This window comes from Mastigoproctus giganteus, chromosome 2, assembly GCF_048544385.1.
Source record: "Mastigoproctus giganteus isolate SK-2022 chromosome 2, ASM4854438v1, whole genome shotgun sequence".
Taxonomy (NCBI): Eukaryota; Metazoa; Arthropoda; class Arachnida; order Uropygi; family Thelyphonidae; genus Mastigoproctus; species Mastigoproctus giganteus.
Genome location: NC_143576.1, coordinates 171649550 through 171669399, shown reverse-complemented (window position 1 = coordinate 171669399; position 19850 = coordinate 171649550). Strand labels below are relative to the sequence as shown.

General features: G+C 36.1%; 1 protein-coding gene across 1 annotated transcript in view; it reads right to left on the bottom strand.

Moving 5' to 3' along the window:
* The window catches only part of LOC150089751 (WD repeat-containing protein 89 homolog), a 136780-nt gene that overhangs the window by 104747 nt on the left and 12183 nt on the right, over positions 1-19850 (bottom strand). Inside the window, exon 3 of the mRNA XM_090390092.1 lies at positions 8213-8351. Coding sequence (XP_090246218.1) covers positions 8213-8351 — 139 coding nt within the window. The remainder of the gene's footprint in view (positions 1-8212; positions 8352-19850) is intronic.

The following is a 19850-nucleotide window of genomic DNA, read 5'->3' as shown; positions in this document are numbered from 1 at the left end:
TTTGATAACCTTGTGCCATTTTCAAACCTTAATAATTCCTCATGTGTGAATGTAGATTCAAAATACTCATTCAGTTTGTCATACACCTGAGTAGGATCATTAAGAGTCGAACCATCGATGTCAAGTGGACCAATCAGATTCATCCCCTTCCTTTTAGAGTTTATATAAGTAAAGAAATCCTTGCTGTTTTTCTTAGCATCTTTTGCCAAGGATTTCTCGTAATCTGCCTTCGCCTGCCTAACCTCCTTTGTGACCTGATTACAGACTAGCTTATATCTGCCATAGGCTTCTGAGTCGCTTGATAATTTATATGCATCCCATGCATTTTTCTTCTCTGTTACGAGTCTCATTAGTTCATTAGATAACCATTTAGGCCTAAACCTTGAACAATATTTCTTAATAGGTATGAATCTTTTAGTAGCATCCATGATTAATTCCTTGAATGCTTCCCACTTAGAATTTACTGTTGGTAACATTGTCAGTTGATCCCACTGTACAGAATTTACAAACTGTCGGAGACCACTGTACTCACCTTTACGGAATCAAAAACCCTTTCCTTTACCCCTGATGGTAATTAAATCTTTAAGTAAATCCCACATCAGTACACTGTGATCACTGCCACCTATTGGTTCCTTTATCTGCAAATTCTTAATACACAAATGATCACTGCTGATAACCAGATCAAGAGTATTACCTTCTCTGGTTGCCTCTCGAACATGCTGCTGCAGAAAACCATCATCCAATAGATCCACAAAAGTCTGACTAGTGTGTGAGTGACCAACCCACAAGTTCCAGTCAATATCTGGGAAGTTAAAATCCCCCATTATAAGACATTCCGATTTACTAGCCCACTCTATTTCTCTGTACAACTGTTCACTGTATTCATTCGAGTCATTGGGCCTATAACACTCTCCTACTCTTATTTTTGCTTTCGCAGTGCTTATGTCACACCAAACTGACTCAACAGTGCACTGTTCATCTATATCAACTGGATGCACTCCTTTTGATTTTATGTTTTTCCTAATTAACAGCATAACACCTCCTTCCTTTCTATCCTGTCTATCCTTTCTGTACACATTGTACTCCCCAAATTCCAGTTCTGCATTCCTTATATCTGTGTGACACCACGTCTCTGCTATCCCAACAATATCCGCCTTTGATGTCTTGACCAACACTTCAAATTCATCAAATTTATTTACTATACTTCTAGCATTGGTATACATGCAAGCATACATGCTCCTACTCCTATTCCTAGTTACCCTAACACATCCCATATACCCACCTAATTCAGGATGACTGCCATCCCTCCCTGAAACCCCCAACACCCCACGCTCCAGGTCGCTACTTATTCTAATAGAAGTTGTGCAAGAATCACCTTCACCTCTGCCTACAGCTACTGTTAAACTATTAGTCCTTGTATCCCCCCAAGCTATCAGTTTTCCGACCCACCTAACACTGCCTCGATAGCATCAGCAAATATTCTTGCACCCTTTCTATTTAAGTGTATCCCATCCCTATAGAAGCAGTCTCTCCTGTTAACAGGTACAGTCCAGGCTGAAAAAAATTCTACCCCTTGAGCCTTGCACATTCTTTCCAGGGCCGAATTGATCAACAAGGCTCTCATCATATACTCCCTTCTATCGTGTCTGGGCAGAATTGCAGACACTTTCAAATTCAACCCTAATTCTCGGCTTTTGTTCAACAGTGACCTGTACTTGTTAAGTAATTCTGCCGGTCTCCTACTCCTAATATCATTAGTGCCAACGTGTACAACTATATCACCTTTTGTGCCCTTAAAAGATGATATCCGCTCTACAACGTCATCAACCTTTGCCCCTGGCAGACATACCCTGGTCCTGTTCCACCTATCCTTTTTACAAAGCATGTTTCCCGTTTCCCCGAGAATAGAGTTACCAACAACTACTAGTTCCTGTGGAACCAGTGCATTCTGCTTTGGGGGTTGCCGCTGTGTTACGTGATAACAAGTACAAGCTCTGGCGTTGATGTGGGCAGCTGAGAGCTTGATGGGCCCCTCAATTTAGATCTTTCGAGGGCATCCACCCTGTCCTTCAAACTCTCATATAGGCCCATAACAACGCTGAGTTGTCGCCTGATTTCCTTACATCGGGCACACACAAAGACATCCCCCATGGCAATATCATGTTCCGTTCCGGAAAGTTCGGCAAACATTTCACAAGTTGCACATTTTTTTAGGCTGTGATGCATTGGAGAATCGTCCCCCTCAATTCTAACCCGAGTCACAGCACTCCTGCCACTTTGTGCCCTTTGCTTTGCTGCTCTAGTTTGGGGCATGATACTTTAAATTAATAAAATCAATAAATTAAATTAATTAAATGTCAATACTATGCTATCTAATAGAAACAGTGAAGCATATTACTCTATAAATTATACGTTAGAGCTACCTAACTACCTCAATTAAAAATTTGAATTCCCTACCACTATATACAAAAAGAATGGCTGCATGATTCGAACAAAATAACAAATGATGTAGCAAAACATACATCTTGCAGTTGTAATCTGTGGTCATACTGATGATCCAGTATGAATTTGACCAGTATAGCTTTAATGTAGGTCATTCATGGCATGGACTTGCATTGTCACTACTGTATTGAACAGGCAACTGAGATGTTCATACATGCATTTTTAGATTTCTATAAATGAAATATATGAAAGGATTATGGTGACGTTTGGTATACTTATGTAATGCCACTATGAATGGCTAAACCATAGATGAGAGAGCTAATATCTAACTCTTTCTTATTTAAACTAGTTGCATATTACAATAAAAAAATTGTTAATATTTATGATGTCTTTCAAAATGTTAATTACATCATGATTTGCTTTTTGTTTTTCCTTTTCCTCTCCTTCACCTACATTATGTCCTTGACGTTGTCACAGACATTCTGTCAGACATGCCAGACAAGCTGTACTTGTTACCTGGGAGTCTAAAACGCTGATGGAACTGATATTTTGGTGACATTCAAGTCAAGTGGACCCAATTTCGACGAAGTCCAGATGGTCTGTGACAGCTAAATCCTCTGCTTGCACCTTCATGATGGTGGGACTGTTAGTAATCCTGGGTATAACCTCCATGCACAAGCACACTGTGGTTGAGCACCCAGATATGAGGTTGAGGTGTGGTGCCCAAACCACATGAAGGAATGCAGCCCTTCTGTGTTTCTAGGCAATACTAGGTGGTAGATGACTCTCTTCAACTATTGCAGCAGTTGATGACTGTCATCAACTGCTGCAATACCACCACATTGCTTATTGGAGGCTTGAGGGGTGGAACCTATGTTTAGTCTCCAGAGCTAAGTTATGGTCAACCTTTCCCCATCTATTCCATCACGCAGCATGACTGATGACTTTTGAGGTTATGATGAACATCATGGAGAGATCCAGTCTTCCTTACATTTCGAGGGTACAGTTCTAAAATGGTGTTCGCAGGCTGGCCACTAGTTAGTACACTGGGCTGAATCTATTGGTAACTCTTTAGGAGACTTCCAGATCAGCTAGTGTATAATCTTGCTACCTCTACTCTACCAGATAGTGAATGGAGGGAGTCCGAGTAGTGTGTAATGCAAGGAGCTTTGTCGAGGCCAAGTTATGCCAAGGATTTCGGTTTTTCTTACCATGCATACGCCATATCCAAAAATTTCATTACTTCATACAGCATTCCCCCCCCCCCACACACACACACTTTTTCTTAATTGAATACACCATGAATTTTCAAACTAATAGAGTAAGCTTATCTGCAAAAAGATCTAAACCTCCCAAACACTTCCTAGTTCACTTCACAAATATACGTGGTCTCAGTTCTGATCTCAACGATGTCTATTTCCACTTGCAGTCTGCCAAACCCCATGTACTTTTTCTGACAGAATCTCAGTTATCAGTTGATTCAACTACTGCTCATCTCAGTTGCCCAAATTATTTGCTGTATGATTCCTTTTGTCTCAAAAGTGGTACGTGTGCATATATCCATTCCAATATTCCCTGTCAGAGACTTGGTAATTTGGGATCTCCTCTTTTCGATCTTCTCTGGCTTAAAATCTCTCTCTCTCCCTCATTCTGTCAAATTCATCTGTTGTCCCTACTATTCTCCACTAATCACTTGGAGCTCTTTGACTTCCTCTCTTTGCAACTTTCTCCAGTCCAACTTTCTTAACAGTGAGGTAAATTTCCTTGGTGATTTTAATGTTCACAACTCCAGCTGGCTTCCATTTTCTAGAGACACCAACCCAGTCGGTCGAGATGCTGACGCTTTTGCAATTACTAATGACCTTGCACAGACTGTTCATTTACCTACAAGAATACCGGACAATCCTAACATTACAGCCAATATGCTTGATCTTTTTCTCACAAACAACCCTTCTAAGTACACGGTTGAAGTGAGTGGTCCATTAGGCACCTCATATCACAACTTGGTGATTGTCTCTTCTCCAATGGAGCCTTTATCTCATGGCTATTCCAAACCTCTTGTTGTTTGGTATTACAAGAATGCAAGATGGGATGACCTGTGAGATTTCTTTTCTTCTTTTCCTTGGTCTCATTACTGTTTCAAAACTTCTGATGTCAACGTTTGCTCAGATTGTGTCAGTGAAATTATTCTTGTAGGAACAGAATCCTTTATTCCACACTCCACTTTAAAATCTCGTCCTTTATCTAAACCTTGGTTTTCCAATAAAGGTGTTAAGGCTGTTCAAGAGAAGAAGGTTGTATATTGTAATTGGCTTGTTTCCAATTCTTCAATTTCATTTTCTGCCTACACCAAAGCTCACAACAATTGTAAAGCAGTTATTAATCAGTCCAAATTAGATTTTGAACAGACTAAGAGTAGAAAACTTGCTTCTTGCCCTAATGGTAGCCGAGCATTCTGGTCTCTTCCCAAAGCTATTGGCCATAACTTTTGCCCATCTCTGCTCCAACCTCTGTCAAAACCAGATGGTTCTGTTGTCATTTCAGCCAAGGATAAAGCTAACCTGCTAGCAACCCATTTTTTTCCAACTCATGTATTAATGATCTTGGTAAAACACCTTCTACCATTCCCAAAACACTCCATTCAATGCCTTCTGTAGTCTTCCGTCAAAAGGATGTCAGAGGGATTTTGACGAATCTTGATGCTAAGAAAGCTCCAGGTCTTGATGGTATTTCTCCACTTGTTCTCAAAACCTGTGCTCCTGAACTTATTGTCCTTTTGTCACCTTTTTTCACTTTCTTATTCCAAAGGTATTTTTCCTTCTGCTTGGAAATTTGCTCATATCCAGCCACTTCCTAAAAAGGGTGACAAATCACTCCCATCCAATTTTCATCCCATTGCAATTACTTCTACTCTTTCTAAATGGAGAAATCAATTAACCACCAAATCTTAAACTACCTAGAAACCTTCCACCTGATCAATGATCGCCAGTATGGATTCCGCCAGTGTCGATCCACTGGTGATATTCTGGCTTATGTTACCCATTTATTGGCAAATTCAATGGAAATGTTTGGTGAAATATAAGCAGTTGCTCTAGACATCTCAAAGGCTTTCGATCGTGTTTGGCATAAAGGTCTTCTAAACTAGCTTCCATCTTATGGTTTCCCAACTGTTTTTTGTAATTGGTTATCCAGTTTTCTCTCTGATCCCTCACTGAGGGTGATGGTAGATGGTTCTCTGTCTTCTAACTTCTTCACTAAGTTCCCCAAGGTTCAGTTCTTTCCCCCACTCTTTTCCTCTTGTATTTTAATGACCTTCTTCCATTGACTGGAAATCCTATCCATAGTTTTGCTGATGATAACACATTGCATTCCACTTTCCATTTTGAGAAACCTTGCCCAGTTCAATCAGCTTAAACTTCTTAAATATCCACTACCAATTCCTTAAATGCCGATCTCCATTGGGTCAAAGACAACTTAGTTGATTTCAATCCTTCTAAAACTCAGTCTTGTCCTATATCTCGGAAAAAGGATTCTTCTGCTCCTATGCTTATCTTTGGTGACACTCCGATTTTTAGGAAAAATAATATATCTCTTTTGGGGATTACCCTGACTTCTAATCTCTCTTGGCACAAGTACATTACAAATATTTCTTCCTCTGCTCTATGGTTTACTCTTTCACTCTCGGCACTACTTTTAACACAAACAGCTGTGATTTGTACAACTCTGTACAAATTGCGAATCCACCCTACTGTGGAATATTGTTCCTACATCTGGGCAGTGCCCCCAGAACCTCTGAGGCTTCTAGATTCCATTCAGAAGAGGGCAGTTAGGTTAATTAATGACTCATCTCTAACTGAGTCTCTCCACTTGCTGTCTCATAGATGTACTGTTTCTGCTGCATGCCTTTTGTACAGATACTTCCAGGAGCACTTTTCTTCTAAATTGGCTTCTATAATTCCCACTCTCTCTTTCAAAACAGTCTGAACACGTGCCGCCACCAGCCAACATCCATTTATTGTCCAACTTCAAACTCACAGAACCAACTTTTCATTTTCCTCGTTTATTCATTGAAATGCCGTTTTCTGGAACAACCTTCCTTCATATGTATTTCCTGAAAATTACAGTCTACAGAAGTTCAAGTCTAATGTCAACAAATATCTTCTTTCGTCTTCTCAACCTCCAACCCAAGCATGGTACTAAGTACTATAGGTTCTAATACCTCTCGTGTTTGGAGTTTTCATTAAAAAAAATAAATAAATAAAAAAAAAAAACATTACATTATAAAATTAAATTTTAGGCAGTTTCATCTTTCTGAGAAGAAAGACTAACTAACTAATTTTATCTGTATAAATATCATTCTATGCATTCAGACATTTTTATGAGAAAATGTGTACAAATGATCATTAAGAAGGAATGCTGTCCCACTTTTAAATTACACATGAAAATTTGGCATGTAATGCAAAAGAAAGATTTGTTTGTTTGTTTTGTTTTGTTTTTATTGGCGCATTAGCTGCGGAGGCTATAATGCGCCAGAAAAGAAAGAAATTAACTCTAGAATATATAATAATAACAGTTATAAGTACAACAAAAAACAACAGCCATAAGATAACTAACAGTGAACTGAAGTGGAGCACTTAATTGTTTTAATGAACTATATGAAGGGGAAGAGGTCAGCACAATCACCAGATGGAAGTCACTGAGGCTCTTAAACCAATGAAGTGTTCTATTTCAGTTCAGTGTTGTTTACCTTACAGCCAGTTGCTTTTGTTGTATTAGCATTAGCATTTAGCATTAGTAGAGGCATTTGATGCAAGAAAGCAAGCTTATGCAGCATCAGCCAAAAAAAAATAAATAAATAAATAAAAAATAAATAAATAAATAAATAAAAATAACCACTTCCACTTCACCCCTCTGTTCGTTTGAAATACCTGTCCAGCTGAGCCTTAAACTTATTTAGGCTATCAACTTCCACGACAAGGGAGGGAAGTCTATTCCACCAACCAACCACCCACTGGCTAAAGGCAAATTTCCTCACATCTATCCTACATCTGTCTTTTCTCAATTTGAATTTATGCCCTCTCAGGTGATTATTCTGAGCAAGAGGAAGAATCCCATCAGCATTGAGCATGCTCAAACCATTCAAGGCTTTATACACCTCCATCAGATCACCTCGCTGGTGCCTAGTCTCCAGACACTGTAATTTGCAAAACTTAAGCCTTTCTTTGTAAGAGCACCCCTTTGTTCCATTCACTAATCTTGTTGCCCTTCTCTGTACTCGTTCCAGCATCTCTACATCCTTCTTCAATGATAATAGTTGCTGTATTCACAGCAACTATTATCGTTGTGTTTAAGAGTTCATCTCTTTCTTTGGAATTACAGGTATTTATGTTTTTCATACAACTTCAATTATTCATCACTGGTGAAGTGAGACATTATTGATTCTTACTAATCATTCTCTATATATTTAAAATGAAATATCTGATGTTTTGAACTCAGTTGTGCAAGACAGACACTGTTTACAAACAGTAATTGACCCATGTTTTCCGTAAGCATTTCTATCTTGAAAAAAATACAACACAACTGAGATTACTGTTTTCATTCTAACTTGCAAATCATCTTATGAATAAAACAAATGCTGATTTATTTAATATAAATTGATGATGCTTGAATATCATGCCATTATTTAATTTTTTTTATTAAATTTTTGTCTATCTAGAACCAAGGGTTAGTTGTGAGATAAAAATATTTAAAGAAGTTTAATAACACTTACAACATGCCAAAAGTTCTTTCTCTGATGCACAGGATAATGGCTGAAGGAACTGCAAACACAAAACAGCTGAAGAATGATGCAAAGTACCATCTTCATTCAAAAGTACTGATTTAACAACACCATGAGATGGATCAATTATCTACCAAAGTAAAAGATAAACTTAAAAATAATGGTAAATACTTTTGAAAAGCAATAAAATCTGAAATATTATAAAGCATTAATTCTTATTAAAACACTATTTATGATATGTCTACCTTATTAAATCTGGCAGCTAATCAAAATCTCTAGCATGATCAATCTTTACTGTCTGGAGAAATTAATCTTTATACAAAACAACCTTTGTTGTTTGTGGGGGAATATCAAGGGTAGTCAAGAAAGACAAGTGCATTTATAGCAGTACATTGTGTATAGTCATCAACAATAGCAAAAGACTTTTGTTATTAAAAATTTATGCTGGGTGGAGTCAGGATTGCTTGTGTTAAATTACTTCAGAACTCTTTGTCATCAAAAAAGATAATAGATAAGTTATCAATAGGTGCTGCTAACTTGTAGAATTCTTTATTTTAACTTTGAGTATTATCAATAAATATAATTATATTTCTCATGACTTCCGTATTCGGTAGGTCTTTGTTGAGAAAACAACAGAAATGCATATTGAATAACATAACTAAAATTAAAAGTTGAACCAGAGCTCGGTACCATGGGTGAAAGGTACAATAATTCATTACATGTGATTTATTCTGTTTTCTGCAAAGTTCAGGACCTTTGCTAAATTTCTATATTATGAATAACCTAAACCTAATACCACTAATTATTAGTAAGCTGTTCCACGGAGAAAACCTTAAATGAATTGAAGCCATACTTACCCTGTTTTGCAAACAGGCATATGGTGGAATCCCAGTGTCAGTATTTGCTGTTAACAGCACAAGTGCGGAAAACACTTCCAATAGCACACATCAAACTTTAATGCTCACACACGTTAAAAATTAAAATACTTCCCTTTGTGGGACTTACACTTCCTGCATCATTATCAAGGGAATGACACAGATTCTTAAAGCACACATATGACCATTCAGGACCTAACTACTACAACTGGGGTAGGGTTGGTGAGAACTGTGGATTACTTCCTCCTGTAATTTAATGTACTTACATGTGTCAGAAATAATAAGGGTCAGCAGACATTAATAGAATTCTTTTATAATTTTATATGCAAGGTCTCAGAAATAAGAAGTTTATGGAAATTTGACTGATAATCCAAAATGGAGATATTGTCAAATTTGAAACCATGATTGGGGGAACATAGTACTAAGCTTGAACACCCCTGAACAGTCTGCATTAACTGATTTTATGCATTTATATTTATAATCCATAAGGGTGCAACGAGTTAAGCATTGGTATGTGGAATCACAATCAGAATTCATTGTGATAAACTTATTAATATTAATAAATTTAATATAATAATATGTAAAATAAATAGTATTATTTTATTAATGCCTTATAATGTATTATATGATGGAACCTATCCAATTATACACTACTTATGTTTAAACCAGGCATGGTGCATGCCTGGTTTCAACATAAGTAGTGTATAACCCCAGGGGCTCAAATTTGATGAGTATGGGCTTGGCACACCTAGGGTCCTGAGCTGGATATCATCATTCTTCTCTTTTTTGGTGATTCCCTCCTACTTCTCTCTCTCTCAGGGTACTCAATTTTTTTTTTTTTTTGGCTGGTGCAGCATAAGGCTCAGGCTTCCTTGCACCATATGGCTAATAATAATAACAATTGGATAGATTCCGTGAGCTCCAGATGTCTTATTTACCTTTAACTCCAACAATTTCTCTTACACTTTTCTTTTAGTTATCACAAAATAATTTAACATACACTTCTGAATTTGTACACTTCTGGTATACCTATCTCTAAACACTTCTTCGTGCATGAATGTAAATGAAAAATACCTATTCAGTTTTTCAGCAACCTGAACAGGATCATCAATAGTTATACCATTCATATTTAGTGAACCAATGTGGTTCATCCCTTTCCTTGTAGTTTTAACAGCAGCAAAGAATTTTTTGATACTTTTCTTTGCATTCCTAGCTAAAGATTTCTTGTAATATGTCTTAGCCTGCCTAATCCCTTGGTGACTTGATTGCAGACTAGTTTATATTTACTGCAGGTAAATAGGAACCACTAGGTGGCAGTGATCACAGTGTGCCGATGTGGGATTTACTTAAAGATATAATTACCATCAGGGGTAAAGGAAAGGGTTTTTGCTTCATTAAAGGTGAGTACAGTGGTCTCAGACAGTTTTTAAATTCTATACAGTGGGATCAACTGACGATGTTACCAACAGTAAATTCTAAGTGGGAAGCATTCAAGGAATTAATCGCTGATAATTTATAATCATTCCATGCATTTTTATTCTCTGTTATTAGTGTCATCACATGTCATCCATTTAGGTCTAAACCTTAAACTGTATCTCTTAGTTGGTGCGAAAAGTTTCATAGCATTTACTATTACTGAATGCTTCCTATTTAGAATTTGCAGTTGATAACATTATGAGTTTGTTCCACTGAAAAGAATTTAAAAACTGCCTAAGACTATTGTGTTCACCTTTACAAAAGCAAAATCCCTTCCCTTTAGAGTAGTTACACTTTCATGTAAATTCCATTTAAATACTGTGATTATTGCTATCAAAGTAATTGGTATTGAAATGGAATTTACGCTTTCATGTAAATTCCATTTCATTACTGTGATCATTGCTACCAAACCACTTGTAGTGGTTCTTTTATCTGTAGATTCTTAATGCATGAAGAGTCACTGCCAAAAATCAGATCAAGAGTATTGCTTATTGCCCCTCTAACATGCTGGTGTAGAAATCTGGTACTGAGTAATTCAGAATGGTTCTGCTACTGTGCAAGTGACCACTAAAAGTTACAGTTAATATCTGGAAAGTTAGTCTCCCATAAATGAAAACGGGCTTGTGGCACTGGATTCTATAACTTGACATAAAGAAAATACAGTTGAACCAGTAAATGCGGTAGCTAAAATAAATTTCAATACGGTAAATAGTAGCTTTCGGAATAGCATGTTCCTTCATTGGCTAAGTACATACACACATGGAAATGCAAACATAACATAAAACACTAGGAGTGGAATAAACTAAAATAAACAGTGTGTGTGTGTGTGTCAGATGACTGAAAGAGCATGAATGTGGCAGTGTTCAATCACTTACTACGTTGAATTAGGTGATTGTTGTTGGTACCTGGCGTGTATATGGGCACGACAAATGCTGGCAGAATGACAGCGTTTGTCGTGCTTTACCACTACAGACTCCAAAATTGGGTGTAGTCTTGTACCTCTATTGGAATTTAAAACATTGCGACAGCTAGATATATTTAGGGACTCTAACCACTGGTGGCGATAGTAGTAACAAGACTGGTCAATCACCTCACTGTTACGGCTGAGATTGAGGTCATGTTGAGCTGACCAGAAATGCTCTGCAAGCGCAGAGTGTGCAAAGTCACCTAGGCAGATGGACCTATCATGTTATGCGACATGGTCTGGAGTCGTGTGGAGCTCTCTTCCACATAGCAGCTGCCACAACCATGGCAAGTGATCCAGTATATAATACCACTGCATAAAAGAGGGGTGATGGGTGTTTTTAACCTTGAGACCAGAGATTGCAAACCTCTATGAAGAAGTTGCAAGAACTTTACGCAGTACTTACGTAAGATCCTAGAGATATGGTCTGAGGCGCCCAGGTAATATGGGATATAAGCAGTAGATACCGTCTGCTGTCATGAGAGGGTGAGAGCCTCAGGGGAGCTGTAAGTTCTTGTGCTTGTTCAAGACATGGGCAGGGTAGCCACAGTTGGTGAGGTCAGCTTTTACCTTAGAAAGCTCGGTGGTCTGGCTTCCTCTAAGCTGGAATGCCAGCCACAACAGCCAGGTGATTGACCAATCTCGTCACTACTATTACCGCCTGTGGTTAGAGTCTCTAAATATATCTAGTTGTGGCAACGTTTTAAATTGCAATAGAGGTACAAGACTACACCCAATTTTGGAGTCTGTAGGGTTAAAGCATGAAAAACGCTGGCAGTCGGCCCATATACAAGCCAGGTACCAACAACAATTTTGACGTAGTAAGTGATTGAACACTCTCACATTCACGCTCTTTCAATCATTTGACACCCACTTTTATTTTAGTTTATTCCATTCCTAATGTTTTATGTTATATTTGTATTTCCGTGTGTGTATGTACTTAGCCGATGGAGGAACATGCTATTCTGAAAGCTCCATTTACAGTATTAAAATTTATTTTAGTTACTGCATTCACTGGTTCAACTGTATTTTCTTTATGTTAGTCTCCCATTATAATTTTTTCTGCTTTACTGGCCCACTCTATTTGTCTGTATAATTCTTCATTATGCATATTCGAGAGGCAACCAGAGAGGGTAATCTCTTCATCTGGTTATCAGCAGTGATCATTCGTGTATTAAGAATTTGCAGATAAAGGAGGAACCACTAGGTGGCAGTGATCACAGTGTACTGATGTGGGATTTACTTAAAGATATAATTACCATCAGGGGTAAAGGAAAGGGTTTTTGCTTCTGTAAAGGTGAGTACAGTGGTCTCAGACAGTTTTTAAATTCTGTACAGTGGGATCAACTGACAATGTTACCAACAATAAATTCTAAGTGGGAAGCATTCAAGGAATTAATCGTGGATGCTACTAAAAGTACCACAAGACATATTGTTCAAGGTTTAGGCCTAAATGGTTATCAAATGAACTAATGAGACTCGTGACAGAGAAGAAAAATGCATGGAATGCATATAAATTATCAAGCGATACAGATGTCTATGGCAGATATTTACATCAGTGACATAAAGGGGTGCACAGGACCTGAAAGGTCCTGTGCACCCCTTTATGTCACTGGGTTTTGTTTTTTAGTTCTGAAAAAAATTTTTGGTTTTTTAAAATTTTGCTTGCATAGATCAATGCAGGACCTTTTCTGAATGGACTGCATTAATTATTATTTGCAATATTTTTCTTTTTTTAATTAAAAATGTTTCAATTTTAAATTACTGTGTTTTTTTACATTTTCATTTTCAATGAAGCAAAACTTTTATTAGTTCTGCTCAAAATAAGAAAAAACTTCATGAACATAAAATATAAACATGAAAGGATTAGTCACTTCCCTTTTTCAGTTTATATAATCAATAAGAGTGCAAAATTTAAAAATTCAATTTTGCACCCTTATTTCTACTTGTATATTACATGTAGAAGAAATATGGAGAAACATTTATTAATTCTGCTCAAAATAAAAATAAAACTGCATAAATATAAAGTATAAATGTGAAACCACGAGGCCTTTCATTTCAGAGTTAATAAATTCATTAAGTGTGCCAAAATTTGAAATTACACCTGTGCATTTATTTCTGCTTATATATTATGTATTTAAGGAGATATATGCAGAAACATTTTTTAATTCTGCTCAAAACAAAAAACAGGCCGTGTACATAATATAAAGTATAGGCACGAAACTGTTCTGTATACTTCAATTTTTGGAGTTAATAAGAACATTAAATGCATGAAATTTTAAAATTATGCATGCACACATATTTCTCCATATATATTACATATATAAATAGTTTTAAAAAATATATACAGTGAATGCCAGTGAATTTTATTGCTGGTTATTGTTATCAGCTGGTTATTATAATCAAATATGAAAATCCAAAACCATTTATATTATAATGTAGGTAAATTCTGCTATCTTTATATGATCATACTGCCATTTACTGTTATCATTTTTCATTTCAGTTAGGAGAAATATGTCTTCCGGAACATCTAAAATTGTGTATAAGTCAGAAATTTGTCAATTATTTACAACCCTGACCACATCTGAAATAATGTTTATGACCTTGTTCCTTGTCACATGAAAGTGGTACCTTTTAATTTATAATCCCTGCCAAATGAGCCTTCAGGAAAAGCAGGAGAGTGCCTGTAAACAAAAGCATGTGAACAATCAAGATAATGATGCTCTTGATATAAGGCTATATGGTTTGGGAATGGAGCAATCTAACCTACTATTGTAAAGTTTTACGACTATGTACGACAAGTTATTGGTGTTTAATTACACTGTCCAAACATTTTCCCACAAATAATCACATGACCTCACAGTGCATATGTGCCATAGTCTACTAGAGTCCGGGCTGTGCCACAGGGTGACCATATTTTGAAAATTGGTAAGCGGGACAACGTGAAACAAAATGTGCAGCGTAGCATTTTTCCCTTCAAAAAGTAAAAGAAAAATATAAAATTACAATTAAAATACTTTTTTTTATCAATAAATCAATCACAGTATTTGTTATATGATTGTTGTTAATATGTATTTGTTCTTTATAAACTATAATATTATTTATAACAGTTATTTTAAAAAGAGAGGAAGACTACTTTTACTTTATATATTTTTCTTTAGATTCTGCTAGTTTTAAAATTTCTTCTCCTTCCAAATATTTTAAAAAGTTTTTAAATTCTGAACAGGACATGCTATAGTTTTCTTTCACCATAAGTTTGGCTTCTAAATTTTTTAATAAAAGACAGTTTCTGTCTTTCTGCCGAGCAGTTTTCATTAAACTGAAAACTCTTTCTGATAAAGCATTTGAATGTGGAATGCTTAATATAGAGTTTACAATTTGAGACAAATTATTTGCCTTTGGAAATTTTGAGAAAAATTGCACCCATTTTTTATCAACGCACATTTTATTTTCTTCTTTACTCCGTGACGAACAAAATGCCTTTAGACTTCCTCATTTTTCTCTTGTTATTAGAATTAATTTTTTAACACATCCATTAGATTCCAATAAGAATTAATTAAAAATATGTAAAATCAATAAATGAACAGTTTTTTCCTCTCTTATTGGGACAAATGATGGTATTATTGGGAAGCGGGACTTGAAATTCTAAATCGGGATAATCCTGGCCATATCAGGATGGTTGGGCACCCTGCTGTGCCATGAAGACAATGCCACTGCTTCTGACATCATTGCAAGAGGATAAGGTAGCTAGTGCAGATGTTTGAATAGTGCTTCTCAATTAGATTTAAACTTTTGATTATTTTTAGCAGTAATCCCATCTTAATTTGGAAGAGTACATCTCACTGAACTTTAATACTGATATGATTTAATAATAGTGAAGTGTGGATTGTATTTATTTAATTAGAACGTGAAACTTGGAAGTAAACATTATGCTAGTTTAGCATGTGTTTTGTGTAAGCAGTACTGTATTTGAAAAAAAAAAAAAAAAAGTTTTGAAGTGCTGTGTGCCTGGATGTACTTCTAATTACAGGAAACCTTATGTAACTGTATTTCGATTCCCTAATGTTAAAAAACTTAAAAGGCAGTGGCCTGTCAAAATTCACCACGAAAATTACAGTATATCAGAAAATATTCGTGTGTACGCCCAGGGGCTCACATCTGGTGAGTATGGGCTTGACACACCCAGAGTCCTGAGCTGGATATCATCGTTCTTCTCTTTCTTGGTGAATCCTTTCTACTTCTGACTCTTGTTTTTTCTTTTTCTCTCTCTCTCAGGGTAATTCAGAAATTTTTTTTTTTTGGCCAGTGAAGCATAAGCCTTGGGCTTCCTTGCACCATATGGCTAATAATTGGGTGAAATAAGGGTTTTTTTTTTTTTTTTTTGGCTGATGCTATATAAGCTTGCTTTCTTGAATCATGTGCCTTTGCTAATGCTAATAATAATAATAATTTCCAAAAAGAGTTTGTAATTATGGTAAAGACAATTTTGTAGATAAAGCAGGTAAGTTAATAATTGCTAAAAGAGACAGTGAAAAACTCACCACTAATACATATCCAACAATAATTGGAGAAACTGCACCAGATTTAACTGAGAATTTGGCAAAACGAAGGCATTTTTGGAGTGAACAGGAAAAACAGTACTTAGCTAGTGCCATTAAACAAAGAATGGCTACTTATGTTGAACAAGACAATGCCTCAAAAATTGCTTCTCTTAATGATATTGCATCCTATCTGTAAAAAAGTGATTTTTCTTTATGTCATGTTTTTGATAATAATGATTTAATAATTATGAAAATAACTAATAAGGAATATCCAATGACTTGTGGAAGTATTTTTGTTGTTTCTTTCTGTTTGGAGTTTTCTGTATTTATAGGAGAAAACAAAATATCACAAATGCAGTTAAAAGGTTTGAATGTACATTTTAAAAATATTGGTACTGAACAAGATATTGAAGTTTTGCTTACAATTTGCAGTAACATCAATACCACATGCAATTACAAGCAGTTGACCGGGCTAGCCAGGTGGGTAAAGTGCCTGCCTGGCAACCCAAAGGTCGCAGGTTTGAATCCTGCCTTGGGTTTGGCATTAGAGTAAAATGCAAAAACCTTGGAAGGTGCATTATTGCCGCAGAAGCCGATGCGCCAAAAACTAACAAAAAAAAAAAGCACGGAACTTGTTATGAAGAACTTGAGTGATTACAAAGCAAGCACAGTTACATAATGCTGATGAGAGGAAGTTAGAATTCCTTATGGAAAAATTCAGATGATAGAGACACCAAAAAATTTAACAAGATTTTTCTTTGACACTTAACTTTTTGCTTTTAAAATGTAAAACTGTCATCAACATATAAAGCAATTAGAAAAATAAAATTTCTTACACTACCCCATCAGAGAACACTGCAAAAGATGACTAAAAAATTAAATACCACTGATGATAATCTTGAGGTACAGTCACAGAATTAAAAAAAAAAAAAGAATTATTTCCCTAAAAGTTAATGAAAAAATTGTTTCACTCTCAACCGATGAAATCTATTTAGATGATACGTTAACATTTAAAGCTAGTAAGTTAATTGGTGCAAGTGTCAATAGTAATAATCTAAATAATCCAGCCAAGACAGCACATGTGTTCTTTGTATCCTTCATATTTTCCAAATATAAAGATGTTAGTAATAGTGGTGGCAAATGATGCAAGAGAGCAACTTATACCACCAAAGAAATATATATTTCTTTGGTGGTATAAGCTTGCTTTGGTATTTCTTTGGTGGTATATTTCTTAGCCAAAGAAATATATATACCTTGCATTCGTCAAAGTTAAACTTCAAATTGCCATTTCCCAGCCCATCGACCCAATATATATATATATATATATATATATATATATATATATATATATTTCAATAATATTTGAAATAATTGAAAACTGAATCTTACATAAAAAGGGGGTAAAGCATACATCATGGGCAGCAAGAAGCAGTTTCCTCTACGTGCCACTTGAGATATAAACTTAAGTGAGAATAATGATTAAAAAAAATAATAATAAATAAATAAATAAAATAAAATAAAATAAATAAAAATGCCAGCAGCATGGCAACTGTGAAATTATACATAACAATCAAACCAACAGGGAGGGACGAGAATAAAATTATTGCAGCAGAAACTCTCCCAGATAATTTAGAAAGTCTAAATACAAAGATAATAAAATATAATCAATTAAATTTTGAATAGCCAATTAGATGAAATTTAACGGCGCATCCTCTGACGGGCACCAGGTCCAAATTTATGTGAAATATCACGAGCAGAGATGTGAACTACAATAAAATAAAATAAAACAAAAGCAGAAATAGACTGACCATTATGCCCCATCTCAACAGAGGACCACAAGGTCAATAATGGTCAGGGAATCGCTGCATTTCGATCGTTAGAGAGATCGCCGTAAAGGCAAATCGATCGAAAGATCAGTCCACCATCCAATTTTTTAAATCATTATTCTCACTTATGTTGATATATATATAAATATAAATAAAAAAATAAAAATTTCCATTTCACCTAACCATCCCCTCCAATAGTTTATCTAGTAGTTCCTTGAATTTATTCAAGCTATCCACTTCCACATCAACAGATGGAAGTTTATCCTAGCAATAACCCACCTGCTGGCAAAAGATAAACTTTCGCACATCTATTCTGAAACCATCCTTCGATTTAAATTTATGTCCCCTCAAGTGTATAGTCTGAGCAAGAGAAAGAATCTGATCAGCATTAAACACTTCAACAGATCACCTCACATGTGCCTTATCAACAGCAGCAATTTGAAAACTGAAGCCTTTGGTTAGTTGGGTCCATTGTTGTTTTCAGTATTTATAAATGATATTGATGATGGTATATCAGGCTTAATATCCAAGTTTGTAGATGATACGAAGGTTGGCAGGGTTGTTAAGGACACTAATGATAGTATGCTCAGTGTTGAGCTATAGTGGGCTCGTGAGAGCCCATTGTTATTTTTTTTTTTGAAAATATGCGGGCCCATTGTTGAGACGATCATTTATTTTACAAATAAAATCCTGAATACAATTATTGAGTATCCAGAGCCGAAACTACAGTGGGACGAGGGGGGGGCCCATTCCCAGCATTTTAATGGCACAATTGATCAGTTATGTATTTTAAAATTGCTTCTTTGATTTAATTATAGTCCGACCTCTGTTTAATGAACTTCTTTTCAGCGAATTTTTTTTATTCCTCTTTGGTAATTACATTTAAAACAGTTTCCGTTGAACGAAGAAAATTTCCATGTAACGAACGAACGGGTTAGGGGAGACAACTTTGTATGCATTGTTCTCACCTCTGGCCTTTATGCAATTTAGGTAACTAGAAAGCACAAATTAGGGATGAAAGGGATTACCGTTTCACAATGTTAGTGGTATTCGTAAAACCTATGCAGTCATATACCGAGAAATAACACTAGTCAATATGCTTTCCATAGCCAGTCAGAGGATTAAGAAGATTCTCGACACAGATTATAGCCTCTAGTCAACCTGTGTTGTGGTTCCCCTTTACTCCAACAAACGGGCATATGTTTTTCGGAGAAGTTAGTGATCCATGCCTTCCAGTAAATTTCTCCTGTCTATGTTTACATGGTCACAGTAGCCGAATATCCACGTGAATCCGACATTTTGTACTGTATTCAAAGAACTAGTGACAGTAGCAAAGTAGAGGAGGGGGGATTGAGGCAACTAAGATATGATATAAACTTTACGAAGATGAAATGTTAGCAGATTTTGAAACTTTGTCGAGCCTTTCACTGTGCAGAAAATGTTCTAAAATATTAGCATTAGTAGAGGCACATGATGCAAAAAAGCAAGCTTATGCAGCATCAGCCAAAAAAAAAAAAAAAAATCTCTCCCATTTCACCCCTCCGTTCGTTCCAAATACCTGTCCAGCCCTTAAATTTATTTAGGCTATGAACTTCCACAACAAAGGATGGAAGTCTGTTCCACCAACCAACTACCCGCTGGTTAAAGGCAAACTTCCGCACATCTATCCTACAACTGTCTTTCCTCAATTTGAATTTATGCCCTCTCAGGTGATTTTTCTGAGCTAGAGGAAGAATCCCATCAGCATTGAGCATGCTCAAACCATTCAAGGCTTTGTACACCTCTATCAGATCACCCCGCTGGTGCCTAGTTTCCACACACTGTAATTTGCAAAACTTAAGCCTTTCTTCGTAAGAGAACCCCTTTGTCCCATTCACCAATCTAGTTGCCCTTCTCTGTACTCGTTCCAGCAGCTCTACATCCTTCCTGAAATGAGGCCTCCAGGCC